This window comes from Antennarius striatus, chromosome 13 (assembly GCF_040054535.1).
Source record: "Antennarius striatus isolate MH-2024 chromosome 13, ASM4005453v1, whole genome shotgun sequence".
NCBI lineage: Eukaryota > Metazoa > Chordata > Actinopteri > Lophiiformes > Antennariidae > Antennarius > Antennarius striatus.
Window position 1 is genome coordinate 4456993 of NC_090788.1, and position 21629 is coordinate 4478621.

The 21629-nt window shown below is 40.4% G+C and overlaps 2 protein-coding genes across 2 annotated transcripts; both read left to right on the forward strand.

Moving 5' to 3' along the window:
* On the forward strand, window positions 1–7867 carry mogat2 (monoacylglycerol O-acyltransferase 2). The gene is made up of 6 exons (XM_068331703.1): window positions 1–178; window positions 1122–1300; window positions 6151–6355; window positions 6440–6614; window positions 6886–7085; window positions 7176–7867. Exons 1-6 carry the CDS (start codon window positions 85–87, stop codon window positions 7328–7330), a joined length of 1008 nt encoding a protein of 335 aa, XP_068187804.1. The 5' UTR covers window positions 1–84; the 3' UTR covers window positions 7331–7867.
* Window positions 7868–11483: 3616 nt separating this feature from the next.
* Window positions 11484–20989, forward strand: dgat2 (diacylglycerol O-acyltransferase 2). The gene is made up of 8 exons (XM_068331218.1): window positions 11484–11785; window positions 13283–13411; window positions 13617–13724; window positions 14448–14518; window positions 16526–16730; window positions 17809–17983; window positions 19140–19342; window positions 19460–20989. Exons 1-8 carry the CDS (start codon window positions 11746–11748, stop codon window positions 19612–19614), a joined length of 1086 nt encoding a protein of 361 aa, XP_068187319.1. The 5' UTR covers window positions 11484–11745; the 3' UTR covers window positions 19615–20989.
* The last annotated feature ends 640 nt before the right edge of the window (window positions 20990–21629 follow it).

Consider the following 21629-nt stretch of genomic DNA (forward strand, 5'->3'; position numbering starts at 1 on the left):
GTGAGACAGACAGACTTCGAACCCCCTGCATTTGCCCTTCTTCTTCTCCACCGACGGCTTCGTTTCTCTTCCCTTTGGTACAAAATGAAGATTGCTTTCGCGCCGCTGAACACACCCTTGCACAGGAGGCTGCAGACGGCTGCCGTGCTGCAGTGGGTCTTCTCCTTCCTTGCCCTGGGTGAGTGTGCATTATGCTAATGTTTCATGTGTTCCTGAGAAACGGTGGTGTGAATGGGATAGCACCATGATTAATGTACAACTATTTATAATTTATTTTACAGTAGTTGTTTAAAGTCATGGGATTTTGCTGTGTAACAGAAACTACTGAATTTGAGAGCTGATGTGATGCGGACCGTTGAATGACCAGAGGAGGGTGCTAAAGAGCTTCTTCTTGACTCCTTGACTTATTCTGTATTTAATTTGCACGACAACCAAATGAAGACTAAGAAGATTCTGTGCATTACCTATCCACACCTGGATTAAACATTCTGCTCTTTGCTACTTTAAAAAAGCTCTTAAATGTAGCACGATGCGTTCAGGTGTAATGAATGAGTTCAGTTGACGGGAGGTGTGTCCCAAATTTTCAGTTCTGTGATGATAAAAATCACCCTCACATCATAGTTATTGATAGTTATTGAGCCACAAAAGGCTCAATTGGACTCAAACTGTTCAGCTATGAGGGAAATTCACTTCCTGTCTACTCAAAGAAATCCTGATTGAAGGTCTGGTGAAATTTCTTTGTATAGAATCGGATGGGTAATTGTCTTTAAATGTAAAGCAACAACTTGTAGACTTACACTTGTAGTGTAAATAATTTATATACAAATCAATTTAGAATCTTTAAATTAATGTGGAGAGAAACCAGTCGCAGCTAGCCAGTCCGTTTCATCCTTGCAGTGTTGGACTGTTCTGAAACGAGCCACAGGTCACCTCTGCTGTCACCAACCACAAAACCCACTCATGATGAAATCTGCAGCAGAACTGATGCTAAACAGACCCCACTATTCGTAAAATGACTGAATCCACCGAGGCACATGATCCTCTTGTGAGGATTGGCGTAGAATCCGTGGTGATGTGTGTGGTCGACTCGTTCATAGCGTGTTCTGTCTTTCTCTCCTCAGCCCCCACCTGCATCCTCTTGTTCTTTTACCTGCTGTTCACTCGCTTCTGGCTGGTCAGCGTGCTCTACGCCGTCTGGTGGTTCTTTGACTATGACACTCCTTCTCGGGGAGGTCGCAAGTTACCCTACCTGTGTGGCCTCAAAGTCTGGGAATACATGCGGGACTACTTCCCCATCAAGGTGAGCTTTGGGACGATGTGTGTGTTTCACATATCAGTCCCTGCGTGTAGTCTGAGCATGAATCTTAAGGTCCAACCATGATAAATACATATCATATCCCCCATATCCGTCACATGCACACCCAAGCTTTACACATGTTTTTTTATTACACAGTATTTTTCATTAAGATTTTCACATAAAAGTCAACGGCAAGGCATTTGACAGCCATTTGAATTGGTCACAGGCACTCACAAGATGCTGCTGCGAAACGGAAATACTTAAATGTGTGGAAGAACTGATCAGTGAAACACAGAAGTCTGTTCAAAATGGACATGAAAAAGCCGTTTGTTCCAGATGTGTGTTAATGATGAAGTGCACACCACGCTGACGATGAAGAAGAATCTCTACAAATCTTATGATTGCGAAGTCTGACTGGCTGTCGCTGGTTTCACAGACAGCGAGTCAAGGTCGGCGTGGATAATACAGTTAATACAGGGATTAAAACTATTTACTCAGTAAGATCCTTTTTGGAATTGCTTTTACCACTGTCAGATTCAGCTGAAATCATTTCAATGACAGGAATTTCCGTGGAATTTTATCATAGAAAATTACTTTAATGGGTCACATTCAATGAAATCCCATCTTGTCATGTTGAGTAAGAGTTTAATATCTTCAGTGTGACAGAATAAAGCATTTTAAATGTGTTCTTTTAGGTTTTATGCTACTTAAGTTTATTTCGAGATTCCCCTTAATATGTAATACCAGAAAAATCAATTAGTATTTATGATTGGAAAAACATAATTATATTTCCATTTATACCAGGTGGAGGTATTAGACTAATATGCAAATGTATATTTAATCAAACAGCTTTTTTCTATTAATTAGGCAACTTTTTTTCAGCATAGCAGAAAACATTGCCTCTGAGCAACTTAACCTTTGGACTGTGCTGATAAACCAGAGTGCAACAACAACATCAACACGAGAAACTGAACATTTTACACTGATTGCTAAAGTGACACTTGTTACATATGTATTTATTATAACCTTGTATTCAAAGGCTTGTATAATGAAAAAAGTAGACGTGCAAATGAACAGAAGGAAAATGTCTGGACATGTAGGACCATGTAAGCAGAATTTACAGCTTCAAACGAGCTTAGAACGGATCAGAAATCTTACCCCCGATTGGCTCCACGGCCTGATTTGAGTTATTCCGTCTCATATGTAACTCTGGGTAATCTGTCTTTACATAAATTAGTCCTTATAGCCACAAAATAACAGTACAAGAGTCTGTATTATCCACTTAAGGAAAACTAGATGATCTAATTTACTTTAATTCATTAATATACGTTTTATTGCAGAGAATAAAAGCTTCTTAAATTATATTTTAATAACAGACATGACATTAAAGCTGCATCATTGGACTTTATTTACGTTGGTGGCTTTAACACACCGCACATGTTCCTGCTGGACAGCAGCAGTGAAACAAAAAATAGATCATAAAAAAAGAGCAATGGCAGGTTAACAACAGTGAGAACCATAAAAATAGCACCATAAAAGTAAAAGACAGGAGCAGACAGGTACAGAAGTAATAACGCTGGAACAACAGCTATAATAAATGAAGAGAAATTAATATTAATCACATGATAAAACGTAAGAAAAAGACGTGAAACAACCACAAACAGGGGAAACGACTCGCATCAAATGAATGTTCAGGATACTAATAATATGTGAATTTCCCAGTTTGGGATCAGTAGAGTATAATGATCTATTATCTATCCATCTATAAAGTAACTTCTTGGAATCATCCGGTGTGTTGTCGAGTCTCGCTCCGGGTGGCTGAGTCACATCCGAATGTGAAAACTTAAACCTTCCTGTTTCCTCCTGATGTGACATTCTCTTACCTTCAACAAAGTGAACCACTTCCATTATCATCTGACTGTACGCCGCATTAAGCCTCAAGAGAGGAGCCAGTGTTGGCCTAAAGAGGAACTCTGTCCTCTGCAGAACCCAATTAGTTTCATTGGTGCATTTTTACCCACTGTTGCTAATTACAGTATCATGAACCAAACGGACATCCAGCAGCTGATGGTTCCTGCTGTTCAGGAGGCTACGCTGCACATGCAGGAAGGACACCAAGAAACGAGCATGCAGTATGAGATTAATGGACTCCTATTCATAAGGCTGGGCTGTGACAAATACTTTATATAGAGAGTACTTTTCTTGATAAAGAGTCCTCATAAGGGAAAGATGAGGAAATTACTGACTTTGAGCAGAAGTCTTAGAAGGAATTAAATGCTGGTGTGGGAGTTATGTGGAGGTCATGATTTATTTATGCTAAAAATAAAGTTTAACCACAAGATATTGTTGTGTACTATGTGAATTTAATTATTAATGGTGCAATACATGTGGGAAGTATTCATAGCGCTTCATTTTTTTTATGTTAGTCTCATTTCAATAATGGAATATGTAAAAAAATTTTTTATCAAATTTCTGCACACATCCCTCTATAATGACAACCTGAAATATTTTTAAACACAGTATTTTCTGCACTATAAGGTGCACCTAAAAGCCTGTAATTTTTTTCAAAAAACCAACAGTGCGCCTTATAATCTAACGCGCCTTACAGGTATATATGGAAAAAGTTTTAGAATAGGCCATTCGTTGAAGGCACGGCTTATAGTCCAGTGCGCCTTGTAGTGCGGAAAAATATTGTACTTGTAAATTTATTCAAAATAAAAATGTATGTAAGTATTCACAGCCTTTGCCACAAAGCTCACTTTTGAGCTCCTGGTTCCACTCATCATCCACATGTAAAAAAATAAATACTTTTTTCATGTTGTCATTATGATGGTTGAGTAAAAATGGGAATTTATTCCATTTTGTATAGCAGCAGAAACAAATAGCAGCAGAAACAATATGTACTGCAAAACAAACAGGTTCATATGACATGCGACCCCTGATCCCCGGAAGTGACCTTTAGCTCCTCTCACTCTCTCCTCCATCCCTGTTTTGGGCAGGAGGAGGTGAGCAAACAACACTCCTCTGGTGAGATAACATATCGGGCTTTTACAGCTGATGATCTCAGATGATTATTTCTGACATAGTGGATAAACACCGAACAGAAAAGCACCGGTTTTGACTGTTTTAACTATTCCTAGAAGTCAGTGTCAGTAGAGTTCAGTTTGCAGGTGAAAAGGGATCCTAATTGATTTACAGACTTTAATTGTGTAAACAGTTGTTTTTGCTGTATTTTGCATTTCCTCACAGTTCACCGTCCTCAAACGAAACACCCGACACAGCCTGTTGTGTTTCCACATCCAATCCCTTCTTGCATCCACATCTCATCCACATGCAAAACCTGCACTTTGACCTCTGCGACCGGCCGTCTCGCCACAGGAGCTGATAAACAGGAAATGTTCATCACAAAAACAGATTTAGAGAAACAAAAAAACAAAAAACAAAACAAAACAAAAACCAAGATATTAGGAAACCAAACCAAAACAATTAAAATAAAAAGCAGGAGATGTGAGTTTTCTGATTTATTTTATATGACCTCATCAATATGTTGATATGATGCATTCATGGAGGAAGGCTGAACTCGGAGCTACTGTTGACTACTTTATGTGTTTAGATGGTTCAGTCAGGTAACTCCTAACCTAGATGCTGACAATTTTAGCTCCACAAATATTTGATAGTTTGTGATCCTCAGACAGTTTTGCCAATGATTTAAAGGTCAATACTAACAATTCTTTTAGCTGTTCATGTGTTTTGTGTGCATAATGGTCATCTGAAAAGTAGCCAGGATAATACAGAATTAGAGGTTTACCTCCGAAATCTAGTGGAGTTGAAGGATTAAGTAACATAAAATGGAAATGTTTTAAAATATCTCAAATTGTACTCAATTATTATCAATGGTGGATTATCAATCCACCGATGACGCTATCTCCTCTGTGGTCCACACTTCCCTCTCCCATCTGGAGAGCAGGGACTCATACATCCGCCTGCTCTTCCTGGATTTCACCTCTGCTTTTAACACCATTATCCCACAGACCCTGGTGCAGAAACTGTTAGAGCTGGGTGCTCAGCCCCCTCCTGTTCGCCCTACTGACATATGACTGCTCGGCGAAACACCCGAGCTGTCATGTAGTAAAGTTCGCAGACGACACAGTCGTGGTGGGACGCATCCAGTACGATGATGAATCCAATACAGAGAGGAGGTGGAGCACCTGGTGCACTGGTGCAGACACAACAACCTCTGCATCGACGTGGGGAAGACCAAGGAGATGGTGGTGGACATCAGGAGGAAAAGGCATTCCCCCCCCCCCCCCCAATGCACATTGGAGGAGCAGCTATGGAGGTGGTCTCCAGCTAGAGGTACTTGGGGGTTCATCTCACTGAGGGCCTCACCTGGAGCTGTAACACCTCCTACCTGCTCAGGAAGGCCTCAGGCAGGAGACTACGGAGCATCTGGAGCAGGACCACCAAGCTGAGAAACAGCTTCTTTCCATATATATCTTACTTTTTTTAAAAACTTTTCTCTGTTGTCTTTTCTTATTTATCTTACATTTGAAACTTTTTTTTTCTTGTTTTTCTTAACTTATCTTATTTATCTTATTTATCGACCGGGCTTACTGGGACCTTCAGAGACGTATTTTGTATTGTCAAATGTGAAAACGTGTGTCAGCATGACAAATAAAGACTCTGATTCTGATTCTGATTCTCTGATGATGCTACAACCAAGAGAAATGAACATGAAAGTATAGTTGAAACTGGGATATGGAGACACAGCACATCACTGCCTGCATCTCCAGAGGAATCCACATCAGATAATTTAGTAATTTTCCTGTTGTTCTTTTACTTTCTTCCTCCAGCTGGTGAAGACGGCCGATCTGAACCCGAAGCACAACTACATCCTGGGCTTCCATCCTCACGGCGTCCTGGTGGCGGGAGCCTTCACCAACTTCTGCAGCTTCGCTACAGGCTTCACACATCTGTATCCTGGCATCAAGAGCTACCTGCTCATGTTGCCCCTTTGGTTCAGGGCCCCGTTCTTCAGAGACTACATCATGTTTGCAGGTTGGATCCATCTCTACCTTCTTGAATTTAAAGCTGCGCTCGATCATTTTATTTTCATCGATTATGAACGTTTCCTGTTTGCAGGTTTGATTCCGTCTGACAAAGAGAGTGCCAGCTACCCGCTCTCCCAAAGGGGTGGTGGCAACGCCGTGGTGATAGCAGTCGGTGGGGCCCCGGAGGCCCTTGATGCACACCCTGGGACCTACAATGTTCTTTTAGCCAAGAAGAAAGGCTTCATCAAAATGGCCATGGAGCACGGGTGAGAGACCCCTGAGGGGAGGAGGGAAGTCTCCTGTTAAGTTCGACTCTGACGTCTTGTGACTTCCCGAGATTTTTGTGTTTATCTGCTCATTTTATGTTTCATGCAACTTAAAAGTGGCCGGTTGAAACAGAGCCTCATTCAAGGCCTAACCATGGAGTTTCCTAGGAAAGCACCCGGTTGATTATGAGATCGATTTAGAAAATGAAGTCATCATAAAAAGCACAAGAGTTTGAAACACGTGGATGACGCTATTTCCTGATTGTTTCAGCGCTCATCTGGTGCCAGTTTTCTCCTTCGGAGAGAACGAAGTGTTTGATCAAGTGGAAAACCCACGAGGAACGTGGCTTCGATGGACACAGGAACGACTGCAAAGCATCATGGGTATCTCCCTGCCCCTCTTCCATGCACGTGGGATTTTTCAGTACTCCTTTGGCCTCATGCCTTACAGAAAACCCATCAGCACAGTCGGTGAGATGTCAAGCAGTTTGATGCCTATAATTTAGAGATAAAAATGTATTAAATCTATGTGCCGTCCTAAATTTCCTCATCTCTTGGCAGTCGGACGCCCTATTAAGGTTGAGAAGAAGGAGAAGCCGACCACCGAGGAGCTGGACGCCCTCCACCAGCTCTACATGGACGAGCTCAGCGATCTGTTTGAGGAGCACAAAGGGAACTATGGAGTGAACAAGGACACACACCTGAACTTTGTCTGAAGTGCCACTGGAGCGGATTTCGATGCCCATCTATTAGTAAAGTGCTAGCGCTGCAGATTTCAGCTGTTTGATTGGCTCTGTACGTCTGACTCAACAGGCTGCTGTATTAGTACCAGACACACTGTACTTTATATAAGTCATGATTCAGCGTCTGTATTTTAAGAGTGGAGTTTGAATGTTCCATGTAAATACTGAATCGTGTCGATTTTCATGGCTGTGTGGGACAAAATTACACAAGTGGATGTTTGATTTTCTGAATCTCCATCTGTCTGGGTTTTTTTTTTTTTTTTTTTGCAATACTGGAATCTTTTGGAGAGGCTGACAGAACACCAAATATGTCAATATCAAGTAACTTTGTTATAAACATGGAAAATAAAATTCTTTATACATAATTTGTGTTTTTTTAAAGAATAATTCAATTTTATACTGATGAAGTAACTTGCACGAAAGAATACTACAGCAAAGCTCATTTATAAGGTACTTTATTAGCGTTAGCTTCTAATACTACAGAAGATGGCTTACATTTTTAATTTTTTTATAAAGAATGTTACTGGAAATGTCCAAAATTAAATCAACTTATGTACATATACAATGAAAAAAAATCCACATGTTGGAAATAAAAAACAAATAAATAAAAATAATACATTATAATTTACATTTATCATCCAATATAACCCGCTTCAACTTGCCTGATCACTTGTCAAATCCAAATGATCAATATTCATGACGATCCACTGTAGATAAAATTAATACAGTACACAAAAGCTTCCAATTTCTATACAACAAGAGCAACCCTGACAACAACCAGCAAAAACTACTGCACAAATTATTTTTCATTAATTTAATTTAATCTTTAGTTTTAATTGCAGGTGTTTATTTTTATGCAAAATTAGATGTGGCTCTACACTGACAAGGAATAATGTTGGCTGGATATATTTATTTTATTTTGTAAAGTGGTTGCACAAAATAACCTGTAAGTTTAGAGAGTTTAACTTGCTTATATCTTTCTTAGGTAACTGTATTAATAATATTGGCACACCTCCAGAACAAAGTGGCTGCATGTTTCTGCAGACATGAGGTGGGGAAACACTATTGGATCATATCATCATTCAAATGACTTTTAAATGGGTGAAATGAATTTGTTTCGGCAAAGGCAGGACATTTATTTATTTTATTTCCCCCCCCAAAAAACCATCTATTAGAATAAAACAGATTAAAATATTAATCAGTAGGGGGTTTTTTTTGGACAGAAAGAATGAGCTGAGTCCTTGTATTTTCGAAAATTACACGGTATTAATTAACATCTACTTAAAACAAAATATTAGATTTCGCTAAATTCTGAAATCAATTGCAAAGATGACATCTGATGAAACCCAGTGAAATGAGTCTGTGCATGAACTCAGCCGGGGTTGAGAGTGGACTGGGTTACATGTTCTTCACGTTCTACACTGTGTGTCCAAACTTGGGTCGTTTCCAAATGATAAGCCTCTGTTTGAGCTTTGGCAGACATTTTTACTTCTGAAATTTGAAATGGACTCAACCCAATCCTTTTATCACCACCTGGATCTGATAGAATGCAGACTAAGAGCAAAACCTACCAGTGGACACGTGATTCAACTGAGACAGTTCAAATATTCTATTTATTAATGCAAAAAAAAAAAGAAAAAGCAGGCAGTGAAATGTAACCTTCCAGCCCCATAGATTCAGGCTGAATCTATCTATCTTTCCGAATAAATTCACACAATCCCCATCATGAAGTTGAAATTGAAATTATTTTGATGGACCTTTGATAACAATTACAGCCTCAAGCCTTTTTGAATATGATGCCACAGACTTGACACGCCTGTGAGTTTCCCAGTTTGGGAGCCGGTTTTGGATCTGCAGAAATGTTCCATCAGATTCTGGTCTGGGGTCTGACTGGACCACTCAAGGACTTCCACAGATTTGTACTGAAGCTCCTCCTTCGATATCTTGACTGTGTGCGTGGGGTCGTTGTCCCACTGAAAGATGAACTCTCAATCGTGATGACTAACATCCCCATAGCGTGATGCGTCCACCACCATGCTTCACCGTAGACCAGCTGATGAGCGTTGCCTGGTTTCCGTCAAATGTGACGCCTGGAATCCACACCAAAGAGTTCAATATTTGTCTCATCAGACCAGAGAATTGTCTTACTCATGGTCTGGTTGTCCTTCTGGATGATTCTCCTCTTTCCATATACGTATATATATATTATGGACGCACTGGTGACAATGCAGCTGAAAGGTGACAACTGCAGAAGAGGTCTGAGTAACAACAATATTGATTATTATTTTAGATTAGTGTGGTCAAAGTACAAAAGAATCAATGCCCTTTGGTCTATGAATCCTTATCTTTAAATTACTTTAAAATAAAAAAAAATGTTAAAGGTATAAACTTATTGTTGACATGTTGATATTTTTTTAAAAATAAATTGGATATTTCAGTAAAGCAAATACAGAGAGGAAGCTTGATGATAAGAAAGTCATATAGTTGTAGATGATTTGGCATCAGCTCTACGAATACAGTAGTTCGGTGCAGTATTATATAAGGATGTGGAAAACTGAGAAACACACAGATAAATAATAGATAATAGATAAATTGTGAGATAAATTGAAGTATTACATCACACCTACAGAAGGAACACCTGAACTTTTCAAATTATTACATAATCGGAGGATAATGAGGAATTAGTGATAAAAAATATATAGTTTAAACAAAATTTACAAAAAAAGTAAAGCATTTTAGAAGTGGGTCACTGAGTCTACAGTGTAATATTGCATAATCACAGGATTGATGCGCCAAATTAATATGAGTTTACATTTCTCAACAACAGTCTTGTGTCAAGGACCGTATGATTAATTCTATCCAAAGCTAGTTTTCATTGGGCCTGGTTCCATTTCATAGATCGGTTTCATGTTTTTGGGACAAATTGCAGCAGGTAAAGTACGAAAAGTCAAGTCCAGGAATCTACAGCTGGGAAATAATATTTAGTTTGATGAAATGTGGGACGTGAACATAAACTGGGTCTGGCGCTGAAAGATTCTGGGAATCATCTGGAGAATCTTTACTCCAAATAAACACACAAGCTTATATTTGTTAATTAAACTGGGAACTGAATTAATTCATTTGGGGCCATTTTGGAATCTGGGCATTACATTGAAACTGGTTGTTTTTAGGGTCAGAGCGCTGAATTTTAAATTCAGATCTGGGCCTGACTTAAACATGACTTTAATCTCAAGACTTGAGTTTTATTCAATACAAAGATGAATTGACTAGAACCAGGAGAACACAGCCTACAAGCACTACTTGTACTGGACTTTCTAATTAATTTCATGTCAAAGGAAAACATTTTGCTTTCTACTCAGCAATAATCACCCAACAGCTGCAGATAAATATTTCTACCCTAGTCTAGTGGTTCACAAACATTTTGACCTGTGCCCTATTTCTAAGGTTTCAGGGTTTTTTAACCACACACCAAGACCCTATAAACCTCTGGCCAACAACCAATTAATCAATAATCCTCCAATGTATTTCATAATAAACCAAATATTACAAACCTTTCAAATGCATCCAGCTGATTCTTGTCTTATTTCCTTGCTCATTAATCATCCAACCAGCCCACCAGCACCACCACCAGTTGTGTAAAATAACTCCAGAGACACAGATGTGACTTACCAGCATCAATAATGTTATTTAAAATAGTGAAATTATCTTTTTTCCCCCCAAAAGAATGAAATATTTTTGCTGTTACTTGAGTGCTGTTGCTCAAAGTAGTTGAATGCAGAAGCAGAACAGTATCATCTGATTGAAATTTGTGCTGTTTTTTCAGTTATTGCCATTCAAATTTCAACGAAAGATGATAAATATAAAATTTTACCAATAAAACCTGCAGAAAACAGATTTTCTTTCAGTTGTAAAAATGAAAGAAAAGTGTAAATCTGGATGCCCCCTTTTGGATAAATAGCAGATTTCTCTCTGACATGTGGGATGTGTGATCACAGGTCACAACACGCCCTTTGACCCTGACCTTCACCTGGAGCAGAGGTGAGGCAGGTTGATGGTCAACGTGGATTTGGTGTTTTTCAAAAATAGCGCGCCCACGTGACTTCACCAATAAAAACACAAGGAGGAGCGCAGGGGTAGATCACTTTCTCTCCCGTCCACAGTCCGTGGTGTAGTAGATGCGTGGGTTTCCTGCACCGGTCTCCGTGTTCGAGGCTCCTCCCCGCACCGATTAAATGCGCGCAGGGCGCAGCAGCCGGCTGCAGTAGGAGGCGGTGGAGACAGAAGAGTTGGACGGGGTCCGGGTTTCTGTCATCCCCACGTCAAACCAGCATCCCACTTCTCTTTCTCGGGCCACCCCCGCCCCCCACGCCACCCGACAAGCCCCAGCCATGAAGACCATCCTCGCTGCGTACTCGGGTGTCCTGAAAGGTAAGATCGGTGGAGATGGATCAGGTCCAGCATGTCAAACAAATCCAGAGTCGATCTAATAGATGGGAAGAAACCTAAAATAAAACGAGTTTCTGTAATAAAAAAGTCTAATGGTTTCTTTATAATATATTATTACAGGTGACAGCAAAGAGTGTGAAATGTTCTTTCTTGGATTTACAAAATCTTAGCACCAGTTGTGGCTGTTAATACCACCTTCCCCATGCTGGTTCTAAGAAAACTGAAAGTGAATTTTATTTTATTGATTACTTTACAATCCTTAGGGAATTGCTTTCCAATAAAATTACTTCTATTGAGGAAAAAATACAAGAAACTTCTACACATACAGAACTACCAACAAAGAACATCTCGGTTGCATATAATCTAAATTATGACATAGAAACCAGCCTTTATTGTAGATCCAGGGGTTTCACTTTGTATGCTGGATTTTTTTTTTCATTTCTCTGCAGTTATTTAAGCAAAATGAACTTTATCCAACATAGATATGAGGTCTGCATTGAACATAATCGTCAGCAGGAGAAGCTGCAGACTATGTCCACAAGTTGTCTCCAAACTACTGCGTCTCTCCCTTCCCTGTTCTTGTTTTTAGGGGCGTCAGATTGTTCAGGATGTGTTTTCTGTTGTTGAATTGATGGTTATAATGTGGTTGTCAAATGTCAGCCGACGTATTTAATGTCAACATGTGGACTTGACATCTTATCCTTGAAGACGGGTGCAGTGGGGTCAGAGATCATTGACCAACATTCCCTTAAGCCGGACCTTTTTAAGTCGTGCTCTGCTGTCCGAACACGAGCCAGAAATGAACCCGACGTCCACCTGGTGGCTTCAGCTGCTGGAGCTAATGGTGTTTGATCACCTCTGACCAGCTCACAGTGGGGCTCAGAGAGCACACACACACACACACACACACACACTGGAAGCAGGCAGAATTAGCCGTCGCCAATTGTATCCTGTCTCTGTTCATCCATCAGCGGTGCTGATCCATGCAGTGATATCTTTCAGGTGGTCATAGCATCATAGTTTAGCGCTAACACCCCCCCCCCCCTCTACTCAGCTTTGTGTTGGGTTATTTTCAGAATGCACCCACAGGATTAGACGACCTCGTTCTCCTGGACGGGGGATCTTCCTCCTTATTGGCTTTCAGCAGTATGAGCTGGACTAGCTTTAGTGGTTCTTAGTATTTCTGTTTCTGTACGCCCTCCTCTGCTCTCCTGGAGCCGGGTGTCTTCTCTCAGGAGACTGGAAGGAGCTGGCGAGAAGCAGGTGGAAACCCGGTAGGTCGCAGGTTTAGATTGCGTTCTAGGAAATCATTAATCCCTTTGTTTTGTTTGTCCACCTTCAGGTCGGTTGAGCTCAGGACTAGGAGCTCTCTAACGGCATCATTTTCATTTTTGAGGCTTCTCCTCTCCATCTATTAAAGCCTCGGACCGATATCTGAATGTCGTTTCTGTCTCCTCTCCCAAACCTTCTCGTCTCCAGGCACTGGCTCCAGCATCCTCTCTGCCCTGCAGGACGTCCCCTCGGCATTCTGGCCCTGCAGGTCCAAGATGGAGAAACATCTGCAGGCCATCTCTGTGCTTCAGTGGGTCATTTCCTTCTTAGCCATGGGTGAGTGTGTGTTTCTCTACTTTCTTTTTAAGCCTCAAGGAAGCAGAGAAATGCAGAGGAGTGAGTTTGTCCTCTCATTAGTCCCATAAGGAGGTCAGGTCTTTTTTTTAAATCCTGATTATGCTCCAAGTGTTGAACTGGGTTTGTTAGACAGTGAATAATTCCAGTCATGCTTGATCGCAGTGAGTTTCTTCTCCCATCGCAGGCGCTGCTTGTACCGTCCTCCTGATTTACATGTTCTGCACCGACTGCTGGCTTATCGCCGCCATGTACACCGCGTGGCTCATCGTCGACTGGAACACGCCGAAGCGAGGCAAGATATGAAGGACGTCCTTCTTCACTTTCATCCCCATGTGGAGGAGGAATGACTGGTCTGATGATGGCGTTGAAAAATAATGTTCAGGCTGCGTGTTTGAAAACTTCTTAAAAAAAAAATAAATTAAAAAAAGATGAAGTTTTTTCCCCTCTAAATCTGATTACGCATTAAAATAATAAACCAGTTCTAGTTTTCAAATAGTGTGGCAGCAGATAAAAGAATGTCCTGAGACTTACTTCTGTGCTACGTAAGCACGATTAGCACGAACAATGACTGCTTTATATTTTAGAGGGAGTTCCATTCATTTCTTTCCAACCCAACAAAAAGGATGGAGGCAGTTTTCAACCACATCTCTCATTTTCATTTGCGCCGACTGTTCCTGAACACTTCATCCAAAAATTTGATTCAGACGTTTGTGATTCCCACAGGCGGAATATCATCGATTAGAGCGACCAAGATTATTCTAATTTAGAGTTAGAATAAACTAATTCAGGCTAATGTTAGCACACCTGCTAACATTAGCCTGCTAGCCCCTTGATGGCCATTTCACATTCTGCTCTCCAACGGGGGAATACTTGAACTTTCCATAGTTTTTATTACTTTTTAATATTTTGTGAATCTAAAGCACATTTTACCAGATACTGCACTTTGGTTTTGTATAGCAGTGCCGTAATCACATTAATGGATCATGATTTTTCTGATGTGTGATGTTCTCCTCAGGTGGAAGGAGGTCCTCCTGGGTGAGGAGCTGGACCGTGTGGACGTACTTCAGAGATTACTTCCCAATCAGGGTAGGTGATGTCATTTCCGGGTCTATTTCTAATATATCAAACTTCAGTAAACTAGAGGAATAATGTCCAGTCAGAACCAGTAGAAACCAGCGTGAACTTGTCTGATTTAGTTTCTTTTTCGCTCATTGTGGATCTCATAACCAGTTAGTCCAGCCATCTACTTTTGAGATAACTTATCTGGGGTGGACCTGACTGCTTTCAGCTGCTCCTTGTCTCATGTTGATTATGATGACCCCTTAAGATGTTGGTGTTGAATATTAGACTTTGTCCCATCTGATAGGTTGAGAGCTTGTTTTGCCAAGCTCAGGTATTTCCCACTGCATTTAGTGGTGAGAGGACTGTGTAAGACTGGCACACGCATGGCTGCACACACACTCTGCATGCAAGGGTAGAAGGTGTGTGGCTGAACGGCTGGTGAAGAAACCAGAAGTCAAGGTCGGGCAGGGTGTGTTCAAATGGAGAATGTGTGTCTGACTGATTTTGGGACTTCACTGAATCTTCACGTTTGTTCAAACCAGAGCTGCACCAGCTGGTAATCGATCAGCGGGTGGCTGCAAAAATAAGCTTTTGATAATGAAAAGCTTGATTTCCCTTCAAACCACCGTTTCGGTTCTAACAAACAGATCAGCTGATCTCATACAAGAACCAGTCTCAATAGATGTCAGTACTTGAAATAATGTCATGAATTTAAAATCAATATGGAAATAAAGGGGAGCGGCCAGAATTGACATCATGTGAAAATTTTCTCTTGGTTCAGGTGATTTTTATCCTGTGATGTTCATGCACAGAAATTATGGTGCAAAATCTCAAAGAACAAGAAATGGGATCTTGTTTTTATTAACTTCAGCGGGTAGAAACTCGACGGAACAATCAGAAGTAGGCTGGCAGTTCGCTTGCAGGGCTCTGATACTGAAGGCTGTAAATTTCTTGTGAACCTGGGAGGTCAACGTGGCCCCAATTCAACAAAATCAATCTGGCAACACTAAATATACAGATAACACACAGCTCCGTGTCTACTGAAGAAGAGGAGGTGCTTTCCAGTTTGTGGTTGAAGTTTGAAGCCTTCATTGAACAGAGAAGTTAATTTATGTTAAAAAAAACCACCACGGGAATGCATCGAATTCCTGTCTGATCCGCTCAGGTGTTGATGATCTTATCTACTGTACGTTGTTCAGTCCCAACAGCTGAACTTTGGTCACATTGATCCGTGTGCACTGTGTTTACCAGAGGTTGATCAGACTGATCGTTTCAGACGTGTCTCTGGTTTTATCAGACTGTTGACCAGGGTGATGGTTTTTGATTGCAGTCCTTGACCAGATCATCCAAAGTGATCTTTTCCTTCTCTGTTCCTCAAAATACATCCGCAGGAGCCTTTTTATTCATCGTAGGACACGTGTTCCTGTCTGGCGCTAACATACTTTACAACTTTTATAATCGAGTATTAGTTACCAAATGTTCAACAGTCAAACCAACCTTGAAATTAGGACTAGTCAGAAGTCTGACTGTTTTGAGAACAGTTATGTGAACATCCATGTAAATCTGTTTTGAAGCCAGAAACAAAGCCTCCTGTGTTCCGTTGGTGCTCGCCGTCACCAGTCGGTTTGGTCCCAGTCTAGCCGCATTACGTCCGCCATGCCAACCACCCGAAGACCAGCGACGCCGTTTGGGATCATGAATGTGATGTTCCCTTTGCTAATGCGCTTATGCAACTGCAGTGTTTGACCAGCTACTAATTGTGCGTTGTGTCCACATCGAGATGAAGCTAAGCTACGGCACGGAGGCCGTGCAGTCGGCCTCTGCAGACATTTATGGCCGCCAGCCTGAACATGTGGTCAGCTGGGTCATTATTTTATGGCCATGCATGAACAGTCGTGTTTGATTTACGATTCGATTATGAAGCTCTGCTGCAGTTTTACTAAAATATAGACAGACTTCAATGTGTGCAACAGGCTAATTGTTACAATCAGGCTGTTTACTATGTTTCCTCTCTGTGTTCTCTTCATCCAGCTAATTAAAACCCACAACCTGCTGCCCAGCCGGAACTACATTTTCGGCTACCACCCCCACGGCATCTTTTGTTTCGGCGCCTTTTGTAACTTCGGGACCGAGGCAACGGGCTTCTCCAAGAAATTCCCAGGCATCAAGCCCTCCCTGGCAACGCTGGCAGGAAACTTCCGCCTGCCCGTACTTCGTGACTACCTGATGTCTGGAGGTCAGATGATTTGAGAAACTATGGAGTTGTGCAATGAGTGATCAAATTGATGTATTTCTGTAAGAGAGAAGACCTTTGCTCTATTGTACAGCCGAAATAGCTTCTGTTTACTCAAACCTATTGATAGAACTTTAACTGTACAGGAAGAATGTTTGCTGTCCTAGACCTCATCTTTGCCCATCCATGGTTAATGTGGGTTGTTTGGGTTGGGTGCATGGAGTGCAGGGGTGTTAAACTCATTTTCACCAAGGGCCACATCAGCAGAACGGCTGTCCTCAAAGGGCCAGATGTAACTTATAAATGTAACTCAATGTAATGTAAAATGAATCTAACTACCGGTACTCCCTAATGTTAAATAACTCTTAATTTATTACCTATTTAAGTTACAAGCATTACAGTTAGACAGGAAAAAATATGTTTACTTGTTTCTCTGTTATAACCTAGATTCTTTTAATTTATCAGGTTATTAAACCCACAGAACTCCATTAATCAAGGATCAAACTATCCAAGAGAATAAAGACAAATAACATCAAACACAAGTTAGAAAATTGACTTTGTTTTCTGTCAAAGTTAAAATGGGCTTCATTACTGCATTGTGGGAAATGTGGTTTTTGGTCAAAGCACACTTTTGACCTGTTTTTTTAGACGGCAGCCTTTTATGCTCTTGCGTGCCACATTAAATGATGTGGTGGGCCACATTTGGCCCCCGGGCCTTGAGTTTGACACATGTGATGTAGCGTGTTTTCAGGATGTTTCGTTAATATTTAATATAAGCAAATTCTTGCTGCAAAGTATTGAAACAATTCTTCTGATTTCAGCTGCATGTTTTACTTTTTTTTTTTTTAATTTTGAAGACAATGACGCACATCAGAAGGATTAGTGACTTGTAAATATGTAGAATTAGAATCTTTGCCGTCAGTATTTTCACTAAACCCGTTCGAAAAACGTTTGAAAATTTCTTTTGCACATTACAAAAGAAATTACACATAGCAGGTCTCCCTCCTGTACTCAAGTTCTTCAAATCAATTTTAAAAACCAGACTATATCTTTTTTTCCTTCCTCTTTTTTACCCTTTCAGGCATCTGTCCAGTGAACAAGAACTCCATCGACTACCTGCTGTCACGAAACGGGACAGGAAACGCTGTGATCATCGTTGTCGGAGGAGCTGCTGAGTCCCTGCAGTGTGCCCCGGGCATGAATTCCGTCACTCTGAAGAACCGTAAAGGTTTCGTCAGGCTGGCCCTGCAGAAAGGGTGAGCTGGCTGTGTGACATTCAAACAATGCTTGGAACAAAGCTGTTTGGAACGTGAACATCTTATTCTCAGGGCTTACATGACTCATTGAAATAAATCCTGGATTAATACTGGCAGAAATAACCCTTTTATTAATGTGCATTGTTGAACCTCATAAAGCTTTATGGCCTTTCTGCAGATCGGAGCCGCTCTATAACAAACAGACACGTAAAACGAAACAAACATCATCACCCAAATAAGCCATAAATGTCACAGGGTTCAGGGGCACCTCTTCCAAAGAAGCTTAGGGTTAGAAAAGACATCAAGTTATGCAGTTATTCACTCAAAACAACTCATAACATTCCAGCTTAGCTAAACCAGGACTGTGGATTGACAGAGGTTTCAATTCTCTCTCTGGAACCTTCACAGATAAATAAAGAATAAAGAATTTTTCTTTCCTGTTTTCCAAGGAAAATGGTTTAAAGTTCAGTTAGATTCCTTTGAAAATTTCAAATTTATTTTTAAAAAGTGATTTGATTTCGACAAAGTGGTGGAAATGCGTTATTGAACAATGGTGCTAAGAGGTCACATGACTATCAGTAAGCTCAGTCATTTAAGATATAATCAAAGTGTATGTTGTTTTATCTTCTTTGACATTCTTTTTGGAAAAAATCAAATGACACAGCTTGAGACGGCAATTCTGGAAATTTGCAATGGTACAGTTATATCAGTTCATGGAATTTCAACTAAATCAGGAACATACTTGCTATTTTGTCCAAATCATTTCAGCTTAAAATCTGTCACTCATCTAAGTTTTAGCAGAATTTAAGCCACCACAGGTTGCATGGGTAAATATCTAACTTGTTTTCATGTGTCCTGTAAAAAAAAGTCGACAATCAAACATTAGACTTAAAGCTTGGATACAACTCCAGGTAGATTTGAATAATATTTATCTAACAGCCGAGACAAAAACATGGCTGTTTCAGTAACGGTGGGTGTAGATACAGAAATGCATCTATGACCCTTGACTGATTCCTATTTGGCACACAAAGCAGCAACAAAAGCAACGCCCTCTGGTAGAAAACTCACATAAGAGATTTAGTTTTCCGAGACATACATTACTTGTTTGCATTTTTCTGTTGCAACATTGCTGAAGTGACCTCCTACGTTCCCTCAGGTCAGACCTGGTTCCAGTGTACTCCTTTGGGGAGAACGACGCCTACAAGCAGGTGATCTTTGACGAGGGAAGCTACTGGTCAAATCTCCAAAAGAGGTTTCAGAAGATACTTGGCTTCGCCCCGTGCCTTTTTCATGGATGTGGCCTCTTCTTCGGCAACTCATGGGGCTTTGTGCCTTATGGCAAGCCGATCACTACTATAGGCAAGTTTGTGTGCTAATGTTTAGTATGATGGTGATAGGTGCAGATTGAGGAGTGCATTAATGTTTAGCTCTGGTGGTTCTGGCTCACTGAATTAATTTCTTCCTCTCCTGGTATAGTTGGGGAGCCAATCACAGTCCCAAAGATTGAGGATCCAACTGAGGAGATGGTGGATCTGTATCATGCAATGTACATCAAGGCCCTCAACTGCCTCTTCGATAAGTACAAGACCCGCTTTGGGCTGAAAGAGAACGATGTCCTCCACATTCTGTGAATCAGGACGCTATGGAGCGCGGCAGCATCGTTAGAACCCTTCGCCACCGTGTCCCTGAACAATCTTGGTGCCTGGTTTGGATTATCTCAGGACTTCATCATACATACACATGAGCATGTTTGCAGAAGGAACCTTTGCTCTTTGTATCATTACACACACACACACACACACACACACACACACACACACACACACACACACACACACACACACACACACACACACACACACACACACACACACACACACACACACACAGTTCCCTTTTAGGAAATGGCAGGTTTGAGAGTAGCCACCTCTCCTTCGCTGCTGCTGTTTGAAAGTCAAAAACTCTCAGTTGGACCAAATCCCTCACCGAAAAACGTGCCTTTGCTTTGTTTTGTTTTTGTTTTTTTTATATTCACATTTCCCACTGAAGGAGATTAACTCTTGATCGGTGCAGATGGGGGTAAATTCCACAAGATGGAGGTGGAGTGTACCATGCAGGGACCAAAAGTGCCAACATATTCTTTCACTTGTGCATCAATGCAGTACCTCCAAAGCTCTTAAAAATCCTCCTGAATGCACAAACAATGCAGATAGAAGGTACCTCTTTATTATTGGGATAAAAAAACCCAACGATTAGTTCAACCAAAGACCAATGAGGCCCCCCCACATATACAGTATATGTATTATACTGTATATGTATTTCTACTCTATGAAAGCTAAAAGTGAAGCAATTCTGCCTGTCGAATTGATGGTGTAAATGCACATTATAAATGTGCCAATATTTGTTTGATGCCATAAAGTATTAATTCAAAAGAGGAAAATGCCTTTTAGAGTGCCTGTCCCTCAATGAATTCAATTTTTTGTATTTCTGATTAAATATGAGGTTTTCGTCTGAAGAAAATTGCCTTTATTAGAATTTTCCAAGATGGTGACGTGGTCCCTTTGTTCTACAGGTATCCAGATCTGGGTGATTGGGATTATTTTTATGTCTATGCAAAAAGAAAAACCTCTTGTGGCATAAGGAACCTTAAGAATTCTGTAAATTTTTGGGCTGCAGTTATGGAAGAGTAGGTTATAGAGATGAAACTGGTCTGACTATGGTATTACGTTATTGTTGAGGGTATCACTTGTACTTTTGTTTAATAGGAGTATGTGAGTGTACTGTGTGTTCTGGGATTCATGAAAATAAGTACAGTTGTTTCATGTTGATGGTGGGTAAATTATAAAATTGTCATTTAAAGAATGATTTCCTATTTTCATTATTGTGACTCATTAAGAGCAGAGTAATCCATGTGCAATAAATTTGCCGGCAATAAGCAGAGAGCTGTTTATAATGCAAAGGCATCATCCCTTAATATTTAAATAAAACTTTTATATGTTTTCAGAAGGAGACGTGTGTATGTGTCATTTTTGACATTTTTATAGCTTAATAAATTTACTCCTCAGTTATTACTTCTGTTGTATAGATTTGTCCAAGTTAATACAATAATGTGTCCATTTTCCTGATTCAGCACTAAGCACTGATTTGCTAAAAAGTTCCAGAAACATTCTATCATCGTGGAGATGAACAGGTAGTCTCTGGATTTTAATTTTCTTTTTGGTGTGAACTGTTCCTTTAATTGGCTTCAACACTCATTTATAATTATAAATAATTTAGAAAAATAGCATTTTGCTTTGAATCTGCAGTACTTTATATTACACAGGCTTTAAACTTCCATCTTGCTGACTGGTTTGATAAATGTTTAACAAATCCAGGATTTTATAACATTTCCCAGTTCTACAATGTTATGCTTCACATTCAGGCTACTTAAAGTGTTAAAAATTTAAGTCAATATTATAAACGACCTAGAGAGCACCAAACCAAACTTGCAGGACCTGTTAACCCAACACAAGACAGCTTATTTTCAGCAGTGATCAGTAGTTTTTGTTCATGTTCAATGACCCTGTAGAAACAGAGGGCGTCTGTAGGTAGGCTGCTGCCCCCTAATGGTTATTTATTTTAATGCAGTCAGGGGGACAGATGGACG

What these genes read in the sequence shown, in the direction of transcription:
- dgat2 (XM_068331218.1), top strand. Translation starts at nt 11,746, where the DNA reads ATGAAGACCATCCTCGCTGCGTACTCGGGTGTCCTGAAAG. An exon ending in GTACTCGGGTGTCCTGAAAG is followed by an intron (nt 11,786 to 13,282) that starts GTAAGATCGGTG and finishes TCTCGTCTCCAG; the next exon opens with GCACTGGCTCCAGCATCCTC. An exon ending in CTGGAACACGCCGAAGCGAG is followed by an intron (nt 13,725 to 14,447) that starts GCAAGATATGAA and finishes TGTTCTCCTCAG; the next exon opens with GTGGAAGGAGGTCCTCCTGG.
- mogat2 (XM_068331703.1), top strand. Translation starts at nt 85, where the DNA reads ATGAAGATTGCTTTCGCGCCGCTGAACACACCCTTGCACAGGAGGCTG. An exon ending in CTTCTCCTTCCTTGCCCTGG is followed by an intron (nt 179 to 1,121) that starts GTGAGTGTGCAT and finishes TTCTCTCCTCAG; the next exon opens with CCCCCACCTGCATCCTCTTG. An exon ending in AAAACCCATCAGCACAGTCG is followed by an intron (nt 7,086 to 7,175) that starts GTGAGATGTCAA and finishes ATCTCTTGGCAG; the next exon opens with TCGGACGCCCTATTAAGGTT.